The 20,568-nt window shown below is 31.6% G+C and overlaps 2 protein-coding genes and 1 pseudogene across 2 annotated transcripts; 2 read left to right on the top strand and 1 right to left on the bottom strand.

The window, feature by feature from the left end:
* The first annotated feature begins 477 nt into the window (after positions 1 to 477).
* On the top strand, positions 478 to 2,589 carry LOC107643273 (tryptophan synthase beta chain 1). The gene is made up of 4 exons (XM_016346868.3): positions 478 to 905; positions 1,010 to 1,803; positions 1,950 to 2,044; positions 2,154 to 2,589. The coding sequence occupies exons 1-4, from the start codon at positions 555 to 557 to the stop codon at positions 2,339 to 2,341; spliced, it is 1,428 nt and encodes a 475-aa protein (XP_016202354.1). The 5' UTR covers positions 478 to 554; the 3' UTR covers positions 2,342 to 2,589.
* A 1,066-nt stretch (positions 2,590 to 3,655) lies between these two features.
* Positions 3,656 to 6,920, bottom strand: LOC107640327 (polyadenylation and cleavage factor homolog 4-like; annotated as a pseudogene).
* Positions 6,921 to 12,326: 5,406 nt separating this feature from the next.
* LOC107640326 (polyadenylation and cleavage factor homolog 4) lies at positions 12,327 to 15,805 on the top strand. The gene is made up of 6 exons (XM_021123660.2): positions 12,327 to 12,566; positions 13,335 to 13,436; positions 13,530 to 13,793; positions 14,044 to 15,009; positions 15,089 to 15,627; positions 15,721 to 15,805. The coding sequence occupies exons 1-6, from the start codon at positions 12,327 to 12,329 to the stop codon at positions 15,803 to 15,805; spliced, it is 2,196 nt and encodes a 731-aa protein (XP_020979319.2).
* The last annotated feature ends 4,763 nt before the right edge of the window (positions 15,806 to 20,568 follow it).

The raw sequence follows: 20,568 nt of genomic DNA, 5'->3' as shown, positions 1-20,568 counted from the left end.
TTGGTTAGTATTAATAAAAAATATTAGTTTTTTAATATTTTTCTTAAATAAATTTATATATTTGTTATATTAAGTTTATTTAACTATTTTGACAATAATTAAAAAATATAAAATAAATAAATAATAACTAAATAATGTAAATAGAATAATTTTAGATTATTTTAAATTAATTTTTTTATTGATTTCTAAATACTTTGTGTTCTTTAAATCTAATCTGATAGATGATTAGTTATATTGATCGAAAAAAAAATGTTCTTGAGTGAGAATTAGTCATAGGGCTTCTTTATGTTTAGTAACACTTACACTTCCAACTCATATTCAGTTAGCCAATAGCGTAGTAGCGTACCATTCCTAAACTTGGCTTTTACTCGGTTGTAAGGTCAAGTGCGCGGCAAACTGTAGCTATAGGCTTCTACTCGGTTGAAAAGTCAAGTGCGTGGCAAATTGTATCTATAAAAGCGGGCATAGGGAAAGCAGGAGTTTTATCACTTTTCACAAACTAACATAAGCAACCACGCACTAAGCCATCAATTTCATTCTCACTCAAATTAAAAATGATGACATGCAAATTGCAGTTAGGGGCATTTGCTAGCAGCAGCAACCATTCCAGGCAGCAAGGAGCACCCAATAAAGTGCGCTCCTGTTTGATGGTTGCCACTGATGATCATCAAGACACCTTTTTTAAGACTAACCTCCCTACCAAATTGGCCAAAACTTATGTGCCTACTATAAAACCCTTATTAGAGAAGGAGCTGCAAGAGAGTAATAATAATACTGATGCCCCCATCATTAACTCCGGTAAATTTGGTAGGTTTGGAGGCAAGTTTGTACCTGAGACACTTGTAGTTTGTTTGAGCCAGCTTGAAGCTGAGTTCAACAAGGCCCTACATGATGAAGCTTTTAAGGTTAGAAAATTCACGTCAAGCTAATAAGCTTCACATGCATTATGCATGAACAACAATGGAAATTAATGAGTTACGTTTCGTTTCGTTGTTATTGTGGAATGCAGGCAGAGCTAGCAGAGGCATTAAAAGACTTTGCAGGGAGAGAGACGCCACTGTATTACGCGCGGCGGTTATCGGAGTACTACAAGATGAACAACAATGGAAAAGGCCCTGACATATACCTCAAGAGAGAAGATCTCAACCACGGTGGCTCCCACAAGATGAACAACGCTCTTGCACAAGCCATGATTGCCAAACGCATGGGTAGAAAGAGCGTCGTGACGGCCACCGCAGCTGGACAACACGGCATCGCAACCGCCGCAGCCTGCGCTAAGCTTGGTTTGGAATGCACAGTGTTCATGGCCGCCAAAGAAATGGAGAAGGAAAGTTCTAACGTGCAGTTGATGAAACTGTTAGGTGCTAAGGTAGAAGGGGTTAATGGAAGCTTCAAGGACGCAGCATCGGAGGCATTTCGGTGTTGGGTGGGAGAAATGGAAAACAGTTACCACTTGACGGGTTCGGCAGTTGGGCCGCACCCGTGCCCGACGATGGTGCGTGAGTTTCAGTCAGTGATAGGGAGAGAAACGAGGAAGCAAGCGTTGGAGAAATGGGGAGGGAAACCAGACGTGCTGGTAGCGTGCGTGGGGACTGGATCTAACGCTCTTGGTTTGTTCCACGAGTTCTTAGAAGACAAGGATGTGAGGCTCATTGGTGTTGAGGCCGGTGGGTGCGGTTTGGAGAGTGGAAGACACTCTTCCACACTCGCCACTGGTGAAGTGGGTGTGTACCATGGAGCCCTCAGCTACCTCTTGCAAGATCAGGATGGACAAATTATTGGACCACACTCCATTGCCCCCGGGTCCGTATTTATCGATCTTATTATTATTAAATGTTGTTGGTTACCTATATTTTTTCTTATTATTATTATTAACTCCTAATTACTTAGTTACTGCATGCTCTTTATTTTTAACCTCAAAGTAATTGGTTCGTTGTTTCAATTTGCAGGATGGAGTATCCAGGAGTTAGTCCTGAGTTGAGTTACCTAAAAGAAACCGGACGCGCCGAATTCTGCGTTGCAACTGATCAAGAAGCTCTTGATGGTAAGGCACATTTCACCTTTATTATGCTTATTGAACACACAGAAATTAATTAATGCTTAAACTCTTGAAGGTTTTTACTTTTTACTAATTAATTGATGATGTTTGGCAGCTTATGAAAGATTATGCAAATTGGAAGGCATATTTCCATCATTGGAGGCTGCTCATGCATTGGCTATCTTAGATAATCTGGTCCCTACCTTATGTGACGGCAGCAAGGTCGTTGTAAACTGCAGTGGTTGTGGAGATAAGGATGCAGCTGTAGTCTTTGATCGCAAATTATTTCATGGAAAATTTTAAGCACACAAAGGGCAAATAAAGAAGAGAGAAAGAAGAGAGAGGGGGGGGGGGGGTTTAAAAGCAAAATAAAATAAACATCCATGTTACGCCATGGGGAAAAATTTAAGAAAGGAATTGATAGAATGGAGGATTAGACAAATAGGAATAATTAATTCATTATTATTTTGTTTGTACCAATCCGTGTATAGTCCATCCTCACTTTGCCATTTTGGCCAAGTTGTATAGTATAAGTATAGTTGCTTTAATAATTTCTTCCCCCCATATGAATTGAAATCGTATATATGTTGTCTCCTTAAGCACAACTTTTCAACAGCCTCATACAATGCAAAAAATCTTTGATAAACATTAAGTCTTTGAAAAATATGATATATGAGCAATAAACTTCAACGAGCTAATTATAATGTAGTAATTCCATAACTTCATTTTTATGTTCCAAAGATTTAAGGTTTGTTAGTTTTTTAAGAAAAAAATATTTAAAAAAAAATGTAAATTATAGCTTCTAAAAAAATATTTTTTATTTTTTTAATACTTTTACTTTTATTACTAAAAATTTGTCAAATACATTAAAAAATAAAAAAAAATCTTTTTTCATTAATTTTTTTTATCAAAATAATAATAATATGGATGTTCCTATTAACCAAGAAAGCTATACTACAAAATAGTAAAAAAAAAAAAAAAAAAAAAAGGAAACGTATAAAAGGAGGACATAGAAAATTTTTTCCTATATGTTAATTTTTTTTAAAAAAAATCAAATGGTGGTAAATTAAATCTGGTCAATTCACAAGCCCTAAAATTTATTTAAATTTTTAATATCTAAGTAGAATTTAATTGATATACACTAACCTTTATGCTTATCCAATCAAATGCTTTCCTTAATAAGAACGAACAAGACTTTTGAATGGGTAAGCTACTAAACCAAAACATTTTCTTATATAGCAATACATATGCTTTTACTTTATTGAATGTCTATGTTTTTCTATATTTTTTTATTTTTTATATATACCTATTAAACTAAATCATGATTTTTTATAAATTGGGATAATAGATAACGAAAAAATACAAATTGAGAAGCAGCAATCGAAAACAAAATGAGTAGTGAAACTAATAAAAATTGTCGGAACGTAGAGTTTTATTGAATTCAATGAATTAAACGTGTTTATTGATACAGTAATGCAATGTAATTTTGCTGATAAATGAAATCTACTGCAGAATAGAGCACTAACAACAACAACTAACAGTATTTGACGGTAAGAAATTAGGAACACTACTAGTGCAACTATAGCTATACATGATTCAACTCTACCTTAAAAAATATTAGTAAGTCCTAATTAAGGGTGCACAAAACGGATGTTTGGTTGACCCGCATTCTTTTTCACTTACTACTCTCTTGGTAGGTTCCCTGCATACACAAACGAAACAAGGAAGAAGAGTAAATAATAGCAGTAGTAAGCTAATATAATGTAACTAAGATCATATATAAAAAGCAAATACCTATTGATTGAGGACATAGTAGAGTCAAAGTCAGATCTGCATTTGGAATGAACAATGGGCCCTAGTTGATGTCTGTCCAGGGAGGCCAAAGTTGTTCCCATGGGTGCCTTAAGGTATGTGGCTCCTCTATACATCCACTCATCCATTTCGTCGCTGTAAAACTCATCGAAGCCTTCTCCACACAATGCACATCGACTCTGATCCTTTTCAGCAGGAACGCCTAACTCTTCCTCATCTTTCATTTCCTCTGTATCCTCGGGAGCCAACGAACCCTGGAATCGATTCCTTTCCCGAAGCCTCTACACCACTTAGCCACATGCTCCCACTTGCAAACCATTTTTGAGATCCCTTCTGCTTCCGGCTTTTCGACATTCGGTTCCTAGTCACATGCCAATCCATATGTCTACTGTGCTCATCTTGCCTTTTGAATCGGAGACCGCAGCTCGTGCATTGTTTAGGAAGATCACCGTATAAGGCACTGATTACACCTTCAAGATATCTGGATCGAACTCCATCCCAATAAAATCCTAAAACATGAGTTCATTTAAATAACTATCCCAAATCAACAAACTAGAAAGGGAGGGAAACTAATGAAAGTATAGTTACCAGTACGGTGGGTGGATTGGTGGGTGGATTAGTTACTGAGATCACACCGTGGTTCACTAGTGAACTAATCAAATTAAGATATGCAGGTGGTGGTTGACTTGTCACCGAAGCATCGGCATGGGGATGAGACATCATTTGTGATGGAGCAGTTGGAAGGCTTGGATGTAAAGGTGGCAAGGTTCCCCCATGTAAATGTAAACTTTGGCCCTGCATATCAGGTAATGGATTTGAGATGGGCGTACTTATTGGGCACCATGACTAATTTGTGTTGAAGATGGAACTTGAGGTGGAAGAAATTGTAGTTGAGGAGGTTGTCCATGATTTTGCAGGTTAGAGGAAATTGGTCCAGGTTGATTAGGCAACTGGTCATGTATAAACAGAGTTCTATTTGGACCATGACCCACATTGGTGTTATTATTAACGTTTATTGGTTCAAACAGACTCCTAGGACGTTTTTGCAATGAAAATGCTGGATTCAAGCCGAAAGGACGGGTAGCATGAGCATTGACAGCAGGGGGAGCAGCCCCAATATTAAAGGGGTACTGTGAAGAATTAGATAGATCATTAGATAACTTCCTTTTCCTGGAGAATCTAACACTTGATTGCATAGAACTGCTGTTTCTACTACAGTCTACTAATCCTGGATTCATATCTTTCCAATCAAACTCCTCTTCTTCAGTGTCCTGCCATGATGCCAATGAAAACTTGCTCCCTAAACCATTTTTGCCAGGCTGCTCCACCAACAAAAGCTTAGTACTAGGAATTTCACAGCCTTAATTTGTCACAACTATATGCCTCAATAAGAGCTCTTGGACTTTGACGTTGTTGTTCATCATTGAGATTATAAGTCTTGGAAGTTTGAAATATGTTCCAACCATCACTAGAAAATCTATTTTGCTGTCATTCATTCAACCCTCTTTCTCTTGTATTACCTACAGTTTCTGTTGAGTCCAACCTATCACCACCAACCTATGACGATGAAAACCAACACACTGTCAGAATGCAGCTTATCTGTCTACAGGATCTCTCTTTCTATTAAGAGGTATAAACAGACACCTTTCTATTAAAACAAAAATTTGGCGACCACATCATTCAGGTTGAAACACACAATATATATATATATATATATATATATATATATATATATATATATTATTTTCATCAATCATGACAAATAGCCTTAACGTATCAACAAAATCACTGATATTTTTGCATACAACACATATTTCACACAAAAGCTTACATTATCCATAATTGAACTAGAGTGTTTACTCTGCTGGCTGACAATGATATTGAGATCGGTAATGATGGGGTTCACATTGGAGGTGAGTTCTGACAAGAGCCCATGTGTCTGAACAATTTTTTTGGTAGAGAAAGCCTTGAGGTAGGCTTGGCGTCGTGGAAGTAAGGCGTTAAACCGGCTGACGAGTATGGAAGGAGAAGGCTCGTGCATGATACCATTCTCCATTTGTGGGCAATGGAAGTTTAGAGAACTTTTAAACTTGATGAAGGAGAACTGGAATTATGTCGAATTAAGAGAAGATGAGATTGGATGAGATGTAAACGGGATTGTGGTCTCTAAATAATTATTTATAGAAGTCTAGTTAAAATTTGCTCAGGTTCAACAACAAATTTAATTTATTCAAAATTGACACTGAACCAGTGAAAGAACAGGGTCGAAAATTCGAAGGGAGCTCACCTGGTTGACTGGTTTCGAGACGCGACCAAACAAGAAGACAATGACCACCACCACCACCCGACGGAGTAGATGCTGCTTGACTGGTTCCGTCTGCTTCTGCCGCCGATGAAGCGAAGCAGGGGTACGAGACTGCGACCACGAGCTTATGAGTGCGAGACCGAGAGCGAGGGAGTGATGAGTGCAAGACTGAGAGCGAGAGAGTGATGAGGTGAGGCTGTGAGAGACTGAGAGTGACAACTGACGAGGTGAGGGGAGAGATGAGAGAGTGACGCGGTGAGGTGAGGCGGTGGAGTGTCGAGAGAGAAGAGAGATGAGGCTGGGGGTGGGGGTGGGGGCTCCATTCAGATTAGGAGATAATTAAATATATAAATAATTTTTTTATTATTAATAAAAATATAAGATATTTTAAATTTATTATATTTTATTATAAATAATTTTGTATATTTTAAATATTTTAAAAATTTTAAAAAATTTTATAAATATTAAATATTACATATTACATATAAATATTTTTATTAAAAAATATTTTTTAAATAATATTTTTATTTTTAAATATCAAATTTTTTAACAAATTTTAGATCAGGCCATACTAAATAACAAGACAGATTTAATACATAAAAAAAAGTTTATAGTAGGTCAAATTTAGACTAATTAACTACATGATAAACCAGACCTATTAAAATTAAAGCCTAACCTGTTTCTATTTCTAATTCTAAGTCCCTGTCACCCAATACTCTATGTTGTTGTCGTGCGTGTCAAGTCAGCATACCTTCGGATCTCCATAATCATATGAGCTTGCAGTAAAGGAATTCTTTGTTAATAAAGTTAGGTGGAAAAATAAAACCCTAAAGATGAAGGATTTTCACCAAAAAAAGACAAAAAAAGAAGTTTGTAGTAGTAAAAGCATATTAGAATTAGGTTATTTTTGTCACTTTTACTCTGTTAAAATATTAGTAGGTAACCCGCGCATTCGCTCAGTCTTAAATAGATTCTTTTCAGTTAATTTTACTTTTAATTCTTAGATTCTAATTAAATACAAAAAATTTAATTTAGTGTTACAATTGATAATAATGACTATTCACTTGTGAACATGGTCACAAATTTACGATATAAATATCAGATGATTAAACATATTTGGAATGAAAAGAGAAAAAATAATATAATTTAAAATTTAAAAACATATAGCAATTTGGTTAAAACTTTTGTGATGAAGTCAGTAAATTTCTTAATATGCTTGCATAATAAATTACTTATCTCTAATAACACAATTTTATCCGAATATTCTCATTAACTATTAAAGACCATTCAATTCTTTTTCAATAGCTATTAATTAAATAATTCTTTTCACACACTGCTTACAAAATAAAAATTATATTCTAGCTATTAAAACTAAAAACTAAACATCAAGCATCTCACTCATCCATATGCTCATCAAAATTATAATTCGAATCTTTTAGAATAGCAAGTTATTGCTTATCTCTGATAGACAGACCACTACCATATTTAACACTTGGACTATGTAAACATTTGGTACTCTGATTAATAACATCCTAAATAACATGAAAAAAGAACTGAACAATAATCTTTAGTATCAATATCTACTCATATACTTCATTGATTATACAATTTTATAGAGATCACCTTGCATTGTGGATCCCTCAAACATGCAATGTCACTTGTTGGGTTATTAACAGAAATCTGTATTGTTTTAGAAATAGATAAGTTAACACATATATAATTAACTTACATTAATAGTTTCAAAAAAGCTGAACAAAAAATAATTTAAATTCTCAAACTATAGAAACTACGTGTATACCAAATGACTTGATTTGAAAACAAAAATTGAAAACACTTGCAGTCACAAAATTATTTGAGCTTGAAACAGCATTACCCACAGATTAAAAATTTAGATGGAGGCAACAATTTGTTTTCTAAAGGAATATGAGAATCATCACTAAATCAACAAAATGTCTTTAGACAGTAAAACAGGGGTAAAAGGCAAAAAAGAAAAATGGTTCTATAATTATTGTTTAGATCTCAAAAAGATAAAATTAATTTAAAAAAAAAAACCTTAGTCATGCTACATAATATCAAGTAATAATATATATAAAATCTGAAATACAATGTGTTATATGAGAATATAATTATAAAAAGATAAAAAAAATACAAATATAATATAAAAAAACATAAATATAGTAATAGGCATAAATCTAGATTATCTCTTACTACTCAATTTTTGAACTTAGAATATATAAATTATAAATTATATCACCAAAGCAATCAGTAATATCTAAATTTATACTCTATTTTATATCACCAATTGCATGTATTTAATTTACATAATCACTTAAAGATATTGGTTGAATAGCTTCTTCTACTATATTATTTTTCTAAAATAAGAATTTTGAGAGTTGAAGCAGAGCTGAATAGAAAAAAAAAACTCTATCACAATAACTGATCTAATTAGATTAGTCTCTTTCTCTCCACAAAATAACTGCAATTCAAAAGATAATTTTTCAGTTTTTTAGTAATGTAAGAAAAATTTGATAATTCTCGTATTGTAGAATAAAGAACACAAAATCAAAGCTCATTCGTTCATATGCCTGAAAGGTCAATACAAAGAACACAAAATCAAAACTCATGACTCCATACAATAAAAAATCAACCAATTATGTATATATCACGTTCTTGTTATGCACATTTAACAATCCAACATTTTTTTCTTTCATTCACTTGCATATTGATCATGTTTTCAACTTAAACAAAGAACAACAAAAGAACATATTTATAGAAAATTTTGATGCATTGGTTAATCGTAAAGCAAACCTTCCTCCACTAATGCCTTTTTTATAAACAAGGAAGTGTTATGTCCAAATCAATAGCCGTAATGATGAAGCAGCAAACAATTAGGGACATCAAAAGAGAAAATTGTAAAAATTATATTACGCATCTTGTTCATGGATCTAACTTTAAAATTCAAGTGAATCAAAATAAGTATTAATTAACGGAGAACACAAAATTATACTGACAAATAGCAACACCAATATTTCTTTTCAATGCATACAAACAACATTTGTTAATTACTCAAGAGATAGAAGTTATTGGAGATAAACTGTTCAAACAAGTTTAGATAGGAAACACGTGCTTTGAAAATCAACATTTCCCCCATTTGTAGTAGGACGTAAATCACCCCATAGAACCAAAGTAGAAAAAATTGGATATATACATTGGGGCCGTCATCATTATTCACACATGAAAGAATAATAAATCTAAAGATGATACCAAAATTTTTCATCATAATTCATAACAACTTAATAAAGATTACAACCAGAGAATCAAACTTGGTGCACAGATGAATGAGCTTATATTAAGATCAAAGGTTTTTTGATTGCTTATTACTATCCTCACGCACAATCTTATATAGGAACTATTAAGGGTGTGAATGGGTCGGGTGAAGTCGGGTGAAGTCGGGTTTGATGTGACCCAGACTCGACCCGAAATATATACCGGGCCTATTTATTATTAGACCCGAACCCGGCCCTAAACCCGATGAAACCTATACACTTTCGGGCCATGATTATACCAGGTGAAAACTGGGCCGTTAACATTACATTACTTTAATACCTTCTTATAAGCTAGCATGTGAAAATATCCAAATTTCTAAGACTCCAACCATTATTTGACATGGTAAAATTCACTTAGAAAAATATAACAAGAACCAACTCTTCTCTGAAATTAAAGCGTAACCATAATCAATACCAATATTGTCTAATAACACCAAATATTTAAATCAATACAAATAACACAATATTATGCATTAGTCTAAAATCTTATGCATTTTAAACATAAAATATTAACTTATAGTCTTATAATAACTAATAACACAAAATATTAAGGTTTATAATACTTAAATTTCACATAAGAATAGCCATCATCCATCACAAATAACACAAAATATTAATTGTGTATGATGACCGGGCCACCGGACCGAGTTCGGGTGACCCGAGCTATGCCCCGAACCCGACCCGAAATAATGACCGGGTCTATTTTTGAGACCCTTACCTGGCCCTAGACCCGGTGAAATCACACCTAATTAGCCCCTAAAATGTTTGGGCCAGGCCGAATCGGACCATGCACATCCCTAGGAATTATTCACAAAATCCTAATTTCTAACACAGATCCAATTTCAATCGATTTGTATTGCAAGACTCAACAAACTCATACTTCCAAAAATTCACCTTCATCATCACACATTAAAAATTAAAAATTAAGTATTTCATTTACAAATTTTGCCTTCTTTTTTTTTTTTTTTGTTAAATTTCTGATCATTAAAATTTAATAAATTAAAGTAAACTTTAAAAGTATCAAATATACACTACAAATACACAAGATTAAATGATTTTATTAAAGAGAAAAAAAAATTTAAGTTACACTATTCTTTCTTCAATTGTATGTTAATTGTTAGTATTAGTTAGCAAAACCTTTCTTCAGCTAATACATTAAAAATTCAAGTAGCCAAACACCAGAGTAAGCAAGAAAGAATAATCTAGAAAACATCAAACCATATTCAATTATTCTTGAACCATGACTTTTGAAGGATGGTTTAATAACTAATACCAATTTAATCAAAAGAAATTTCAAACGAATTCAGCACAACCAAGTAAAAACAAAAAAGAATCTAGTATCCAATATTACACGACTTTAAAGCTTTTGTCATTGATAGTTAATTTTTTGAATGCCACAAAAATAAGAAATAAAAGACATGAATTGAGATAAAAGTTCTAACTCAAATTCTAAACACCTATAAAAAAAATTCAACATAAAAAAAACCAGAATTCAGAAATTTAAATCATTAAAAAAACTAGAAAAGAAGATATTTGAACGAGAATGAGAAAGAAGAGTGAACCACAAGTTAAAAGATGTATATTATCTATTTAAGATTCGACTTGGAAATATCTAAGAAAAGAGTAAGACTGAGGACAATTTCATTAATTATAGAAATTTGAATCAATCCTTTAAATATTTAAAGATATTCATCATATTAAATTATTTAATATATTAAAGTATTTAATAAATTTTATTTTTTTGTATGAAAATATTTTAGATACTATTTACATGAATAAATTAATTTTAATATATAAATTTTAAGCATTTCAATAATATGATTGAAATAGTTATTATTTAAACTGACTTAAATTATCTCGATTAATTTTTTTTAGAAGTTTTGAATTTTGATAAGAATATTGTTTCTTAATTAATAGTTACGTGGTATATGTGTGTAAATTAATATTATAACAAAAATAAAAGTTAATTTTTTAGAAGAAGGAAAACAAAAAAATTAATTTGTTTTTTATGTCATAAATATTATAACAAAAATAAATTTTTTAATTGAGTGAGAGATATAAAACTATTTTTTTATTTTTTATATTGTTTAAAAAATTTAGTTATACACATATTAATATATGATATAATTTTTTATACTTTTATTTAAAAGTGCTATATTTTGTATAAATTAATTATTTTAAATAAAATATAATTGATAAGATATATAATTTGTATGAAATAATAGTTCAGGTAATCAATAGAAAAAAACATTATATCATCATAAAGCAAAGCAAAAAAATTTCAATTTAAGAACACCCTATTCTTCACAATTTTTTTTGCTTCGGTTATAGTCAGATGCCTGATCCCATTTTCCTTCAACCATCTCTTCCCCAGCAAAACATTCTTGCACTCTATTTTCATTCAATTTCAATAACTTAAAACCTTCATTTGATTTTAGAAAAAAAATTTCTGGTCTCAAACACCACATCTCAAATACTCCAAATTAAATAAAATACCCATATCACCACTCACGTTCAATACCTAACTTCCCCCACTATATCCCCCCATCTAATTTTTTTTAAATAAAATAAAAAAAATTTTTAACTGTAAAATAAATTAATCTATTTTCATTTTTTAGGATTCAATTTTTTTTTAAGGTACGCTGACTTGACGCGCACAACAACAACATAGGATATTAGATTATTAGGTGGCAGAGACTTAAAATTCTATAAATAGTTATTTAGAGGTCACAATTCTGTTTACATCTCATCCAATCTCTTCTCTCAATTCGATATAACTCCCGTTCTCCTTCGTCAAGGTTAAAAATTCTCAAATTCTATTGCGCACGAATCAGCTACAATACAAATGGCGAATGGTATCACGCACGAGCCTTCTCCTTCCATGCTAGTCCGCCGGTTTAACGCCTTACTTCCCCAGTGCCAAGGCTACCTCAAGGCCGAAGAAATTGTTTGGACGTATGGGCTATTGTTGTCAGAGCTCACCTCCAATGTGAACTCCATCATTAGCGATTTCACTATCATTGCCGGCCAACAGAGGAAACACGCCAAGGGCATCGCGGATGCCATTTGCAATCGGATTCTTGAGGTCTGTCTCCATTGCTGCAGAAAGTTATCACCTTTTCGCACCATTTGTAACGAAAAAACCCTACTTTTATTGGGGTGGAAAGTTATCCCTCTACGGGCGTTGTTTCAATTTTGGCAGTTATCCATAAATCAGCATTTAAGTTTTATTTTTCTTTCCCAATCCTATTTTATATTTTATTTTTTATTTGCTTTAGGGTCTCATTTGATTGCCAAAACGAGGAAAAGTCATTACTTCCAATTCCAATGGGCTTTATCGTTCCATCTGTTCTTGCCTTTGATTTATTTGAGCGAGAGTTTAACCGCGAGAGAGAATGGATTCTAAATTATTAATTATTATTATTCGACTAAGAACAGAGAATTTTAGGATAACATAACTTTTCGGATAACTAGCAACTGGCACATGAATCCCATAGAAAGGACCAAACTAATCTTAAGACCCAAGAATAAAACAACGCATTTCAGGTCTTGACTGAACTGGAACGAAATTCGAAGAACATGTGTTAAGTTTTAAGGTTTATCTTGTCAATAAAGTCTCAATCCTTTGTTAAGATTGAGTTTCAGAGATCACTTTTCCTATTGTCACATAAAAAAAGAGGCATGATGACAATTGTTTGTAAAGAATGACTTTTTAAATGTTACTTTTGCTCCTGAGTTCTAAATTAGCAAATAACGATGATATTCTGTCAAGCATTTTTGCTGATATTTGTATAGTAGAAAATTAGTAAAGCTAAGCTATAATATTATTTAAATCTCGGTTGTTTACTGCTAGGTGCCTGCTGATAAAAAAATTCCTTCTCTCTATCTTCTGGACAGTATTGTGAAGAATTTTGGCCAGGAATATGTTAAACACTTCTCTTTACGTCTACCTCAAGTAGGTCAATTAGAGTATGGTTATTTCTATTTATATTTCATGTTTATTTTATTCTTTTATTGAAAGATTGAAACAATTTTATTGTGTGCCAAGGTTTACTGTGAGGCATACAGGCAGGTCCAGCCCAATCTGCATTCTGTTCTGCAACGTCTCTTTGGTACCTGGTCAAAGATCTTTCCTCCCTCTGTCCTAAGTAATATTGAAGCTCAATTGCAATCTTCACCAGCAGTTAATAATCAACAATCCTTTGCTAATCACCTTGGGGCATATGATTTTCGTGGACCGATTCTTGGGGCTCATGTTATTAAACCACAATCTTTGCAGCAGATGGAACACTCTAGTTCAATTATGGATAATGTAAGTTTTTGTGTGAAATATGTGTTGTATGCAAAAATATCAGTGATTTTATTGGTACGTTAAGGCTATTTGTCATGATTGATGAAAATAATATATATATATATATATATTGGGTGTCTCAACCTGAATGATGTGGCCGCCAAATTTTTGTTTTAATAGAAAGGTGTCTGTTTATACCTGTTAATAGAAAGAAAGATCGTGCAGACAGATAAGCTGCATTCTGACAGTGTGTTGGTTTTCATCCTCACAGGTTGGTGGTGATAAGTTGGATTCAACGGAAACTGTAGGTAATACAAGAGAAGGAGGGTTGAATGAATGGCAGCAAAAGAGATTTTCTAGTGATGGTTGGAACATATTTCAAACTTCCAAGACTTATAATCTCAATGATGAACAACAACGTCAAAGTCCAAGAGCTCTTATTGAGGCATATGGTTGTGACAAAGGCCGTGAAATTCTTAGTACTAAGCTTTTGTTGGTGGAGCAGCCTGGCAGAAATGGTTTAGGGAGCAAGTTTCCATTGGCATCATGGCAGGACACTGAAGAAGAGGAGTTTGATTGGAAAGATATGAATCCAGGATTAGTAGACTGTAATACAAACAGTAGTTCTATGCAATCAAGTGTTAGATTCTCCAGGAAAAGGAAGTTATCTAATGATCTATCTAATTCTTCACAGTACCCCTTTAATATGGGGGCTGCTCTCTTTGCTGTCAATGCTCATGCTACTTGCCCTTCCGACTTGAATCCAGCATTTTCATTGCAAAAACGTCCTAGGAGTCTGTTTGAACCAATAAACGTTAATAATAACACCAATGTGGGTCATGGTCCAAATAGAACTTTGTTTATACATGACCAGTTGCCTAATCAACCTGGACCAATTTCCTCTAACCTGCAAAATCATGGACAAGCACCTCAACTACAGTTTCTTCCACCTCAAGTTCCATCTTCAACACAAATTAGTCATGGTGCCTTAATAAGTACGCCCATCTCAAATCCATTACCTGATATGCAGGGCCAAAGTTTACATTTACATGGGGGAACCTTGCCACTTTTACATCCAAGCCTCCCAACTGCTCCATCACAAATGATGTCTCATCCCCATGCCGATGCTTCGGTGACAAGTCAACCACCACCTGCATATCTTAATTTGATTAGTTCACTAGTGAACCATGGTGTGATCTCGGTAATTAATCCCCCCACCAATCCACCCACCGGACTGGTAACTATACTTTCATTAGTTACCCTCCCTTTCTAGTTTGTTGATTTGAGATAGTTATTTAAATGAACTCGTGTTTTAGGATTCCATTGGGACAGAGTTCGATCCAGATATCTTGAAGGTTCGTCATGAAGGTGTAATCAGTGCCTTATACGGTGATCTTCCTAGACAATGCACGAGCTGCGGTCTCCGATTCAAAAGGCAAGATGAGCACAGTAGACATATGGATTGGCACGTGACTAGGAACCGAATGTCGAAAAGCCGGAAGCAGAAGGGGTCTCAAAAGTGGTTTGCAAGTGGGAGCATGTGGCTAAGTGGTGCAGAGGCTTCGGGAAAAGAATCGATTCCAGGGTCGTTGGCTCCCGAGGATACAGAGGAAATGAAAGATGAGGAAGAGTTAGGCGTTCCTGCTGAAGAGGATCAAAGTCGATGTGCACTGTGTGGAGAGGGCTTCGATGAGTTCTACAGCGACGAAATGGATGAGTGGATGTATAGAGGAGCCACATACCTTAAGGCACCCATGGGAATAACATTGGCCACCATGGACAGACATCAACTAGGGCCCATTGTTCATTCCAAATGCAGATCTGACTCTGACTCTACTATGCCCTCAACCAACATGTATTTGCTTTTTATATACGATCTTAGTTACATTATATTAGCTTTACTACTACTATTATTTACTCTTCTTCCTTGTTTCGTTTGTATATCCAGGGAACCTACCAAGAAAGTAGTAAGAAAAAAAGAATGCGGGTCGACCAAACATCAATTTTGTGCACCCTTAATTAGGACTTACTAATACTTTTTAGGGTAGAGTTGCGCTAGTAGTGTTTCCAATTTCTTGCCATCAAATACTGTTAGTTGTTGTTACTAGTGCTCTATTATTGTTCGGGTGGGAGCCCCGGCAATAGATTTCATTTATCAACAAAATCACATTACATTACTGTATTAATAAGTACGTTTAATTCATTGAATTTAATAAAATTTTGCGTTCCGACAATTTTTATTAGTTTCGCTACTCATTTCGTTTTCAATTGCTACTTCTCGATTTGTATTTTTCTAGTTATCTACGATCCCAATTCATAAAAAACCGTGATTTAGTTTAATAGGTATTATAAAAAATAAAAAATATAGAAAAAAGACATTCAATAAAGTAAAAGCATATTATGAAGGTGCGTTTTCTCGTGGTTATCTTTGTCCCATAACTATAGTGGCTATAAGTGATTGAAAAATCAAAATAAAATACATGAAAGATAGAATGTTTGCTGACATAGTAAATTTTTTTCTTTTTTTTTTTATCTTAGCTTCTCAGCATCAACGAAATAATATACTAACAAAGAAGAAATGTGGGTCAGAACAAGAAAAAACATCATCTAATCATATAATTTCTCTGTTATCAGATTTGGTTTGTCGCTACAAGTAATAACCTCAAGTCGGTGAGGGATGTCTTCTTCTACCTGGAGTTACATAGAACCGAATGCGATCTTTGTTTTGACAGAATTTTTTGCTACAGTTCCAGCAATCGGTATCCATGGCCACCGCCACCCATCTGCCTCCGCGCCTCTTCCTTGATGAGATTGCTTCCTCCGTTCCCTGCCATAATCGGAGGCCCTATTTTCATTTACCCAATATCCAATTTTCTCTTTTTTTGTCGCCATCGCCTCCATCATCTTGTACCACACCACCATGGCTCCGTTAATTCTTTCCGCTTTCCGTTAGCTCCGACATGAAATTTGTCTATCTTATTCATGTATTTAGGTGAAATACATTCCCTCAATTAGTTATAAGTATGATTTGAACGTAACAAAAATTTTAATCAACTTTTTTTTATGGCCAAATATCACTCTTTTATTTGTTAGTTAATTTATAATCACCTATAGTCACTATTAATTTAGCCACCATAAACGTATATATTGCTATATAAGAAAATATTTTCATTTAGTAGTTTACCCATTCAAAAGTCTTGCTGGTTCTTATTAAGAAAAGCATTTGATTGAATTAAAAAAAATAAGGCTACTTAACTGTAATAAAAAATTATGAGTCATGGGTAATGTCATAGTTTTTATTATGGGTAATGCTCCTGCTGAAATGAGTTGGACATAATATATAAAGATGCGTGTTGATTTTAATGTGACAGATGAAATATCAACTGAGTCGAAGCATCAGTAAATAAAATATTTGTCGAAGTATAGGGAGGTAATTATGCTAGGTAGTGTATTAATTTGAGGTTTTAATCCTTTATAAGAATTGGATTAATCTTTTTGTTGCTGTTGGACTTTTTTATTAGTAGATACATTGAATTGGTAATATAAAGAATTGATCCAACAACAACAATAACAATAACAATAACAATAATAATAATAATAATAATAATAATAATAATATTTTTGTTAGAATATTTGGTGATGATATTTTTTGTGTTGTTCAAATATTCTATTTTTTATGTGATATTAATGATGTGTATGTCTAATATGTTTAGATTTTTTTATGTTGATAAAAAATGTATTTTTGGTGTTTAATATTATTTAGTTCATGAAAAAATTATATTTTTATATTTTTTGTTGAGTATTTAATTTGTGACGTCAATAATAATAATAATAATTAAAGCTTGATATATTTAATTTTGAATATTGCATTGTTATTGTCCATGTTAATAATAAAATTTTTTATTTTTAGATTTTAATTTTTTATGTTAATAATTAATTAAATTATATTCAGGAATTAAAATATTATTATCTGGTATGTTTTATTTTTTTTATTAAATATGCTATCGTAAATAACGTTAAATTATATTCAGGAATTAGAAAGGAAAAATAATTTTGGTTAGTATTTTGTAATTTGATGATTTTGATCTTTTATTTTTTTATAAAAAATTTGAAGAGCTCAGTAAATACAAAGTAATTAATGAATCATTAAAAGTCTAAAAGAATAGTGAATTTGTGAGAAAATAAAACTAATATATATATATATATATATTAGTTTTATTTTCTCACAAATTCACTATTCCAATTAATTTATTAATATAAATTATTCTTATTTTTAAATTCAATATATATATATATATATATATATTGAATTTAAAAATAAGAATAATTTATATTAATAAATTAATTGGAGACTAAAATTATACAATTTTTTTGAATAAAAATTGGTTTTATATATGTCCTAAATAAATTTATATAAATCGAATCAGGCAAATTCAATTTTTAGGTATTTACATATAAATCGAATTTTGATTTATTATGTACATGATATACATAGTAAATCGAATACATACATAATAAATAAGTATGAATTAAAATAAAAAATTTATTATAATTATTTTTTTTAATTCATACATTAAAAATTTTTAATGTATTTATTAAAATAAAATTTGTATTTAAGGTTTATAATAATAGTTTATAGTTGTATGAATATAAAAAATAAAAATAGTAAAATATAAAGATAATTATTTATATTACAAATTCAAAAAATATATATTTAGAATCAAATTTTTGTATAGACATTAAATACTTATATATTAAAAATAATATAAAAAATAATGGATAAAACAAAAAATGAGACAGGAAGACAAATTCACAAATTCTTTTGAGGGAAAAGTAATAACAGATTTCAATTTTTTTTTTTTTTTGCTCACTTCTCAAAAAGAAGTTGGGATACTCTCAAGGTGAGTTTTGTTTCAGAGAAGTCCTAACACTCACCACATCTTCAATTATTATTATTGTTATGATTGTTGTTGTTGTTATTGAAATGTTAAATGAAGTCCTAACACTCACTACATCTTCAATTATTATTATTATTGTTGTTGTTATTGTTACATAAATGTTAGAAAACTATCAGAATTCATTATTTTTAATTATTAATTAGTTATCAATGTTTAAAAGTATGGAATAGAATATATTATTAAATTACTAAACTAAAAAAATTGAATTAATAACTAAATAATGACAAAAATAATAAATTCTGATGACTTATTATTATTATTATTATTATTATTATTATTATTATTATTATGCTTGGATTGATTCTTTACATTACCAATCTAATGTATCTACTAACAAAAAAGTCCAACGACAATAAAAAAATTAATCCAATTCTTATAAAAGATTAAAAGTTCAAATTAATCCAATTTCAACACTGTAGCATTACCCTTTATTATGAACATGGAAGATAATAAGAAATTATCGCAGGCATTGGTTCTTTTTATCTGTTTCTACCATTAGAAGGGAAGGTCTGTGCATTTTGGATAGGTAGCGAAAAAAGGCGATGCAACGAGTGATAAATTTGGAGGATTTTTTTTTTAAAAAAAAAAAAGTAAAAAGAAAAAGATGTAACGTACGTATATTATTTAACATTTAAGCAATGTTATAATTTTTCAGATATCCAAGTATAGGTTATTATTATGAAATAAAAATAGAGAGTGAATTTGATTATTAAATTAGATACAAAAGAAATTAACAAGACAGAAAGTTCATTCCCTTTCACATTTAATACAAGAATGATAGACACCAAAAAAAATAAAAAAATCTAATACAAGAACGGGCCATGGGGGGCCTATACATTTGAATTGAAACTGAACATTCAACAAGCTAGGGTATAGGGATACGACATACTCCATATGTTCAGCGAAATGAAAGCACATGCAGAAGAGATACATATTAAGGAAATATTAATATGGACCATTGTTTATATGGATAAAATTTAGGAAATATTATGGACCACAACGATTTTAAAGATGTTTACCTTTTTTAAGAATAATATGATCGTTTAAGAACTAAGCAGAAATATTTTTGATGTATGGTTTAGATAAAATTCATACGCTATTTATTTATTATGTGATATATAATTTTATATGATGTGTAATTATAAAGCAATACATTTAAGTCTGCTTGGACTATTCTCTTTATGATTGATTTTTTTTGTTGACAACTTGTTGATGGCGGTAATTGATTTCACAATCCATAAAAATTATATTATTTTCAAATTTGTTGCATATAAAATATGATTGGATCTTTTCTAAATGTATTATTAGTTCATAGACATAAAAGACATAACATATTTTTGACATCGATGAATTTAGGAAAATGTTTGGAGTTCATTTTTATAACTGTAGTTAGGTGGAATGAGTCTAATTTTTAGTTTTAATTTAGATATAAATTAAAAATCTATTAAGTAAAGACGTAATGTTAATAATGAATAATACCATTCATCTGAACAAGTATTAATTAGAAATTAACATCTCAATAACTATATATGATATCTAAAAATATTTTTATGGAATGAAAAAATATAATGAAAAATTAAATTAAAAATTTTGAATAATAATAATAATAATAATAATGACGACGGTAAGAAGAATTTTAACATGACATTGAATAAGCATAATAGTTAAGAAAACACTCACATGATAACATTTTTATATAAAGATGATATTATAAATCTTTAGATGATTAATCAAATATATTTAGTCAAACATATCAACTCATTCAATAATCTACAATGTTATTTTTATGTGAAGATGTCATCATAAAAATATTCACCAATTAATTATACCTGCGATGG

The sequence above is a fragment of the Arachis ipaensis genome, chromosome B5 (assembly GCF_059453495.1).
Source record: "Arachis ipaensis isolate K30076 ecotype BB chromosome B5, ASM5945349v1, whole genome shotgun sequence".
NCBI classification, from domain to species: domain Eukaryota; kingdom Viridiplantae; phylum Streptophyta; class Magnoliopsida; order Fabales; family Fabaceae; genus Arachis; species Arachis ipaensis.
This window is presented reverse-complemented; position numbering and strand designations above follow the sequence as displayed.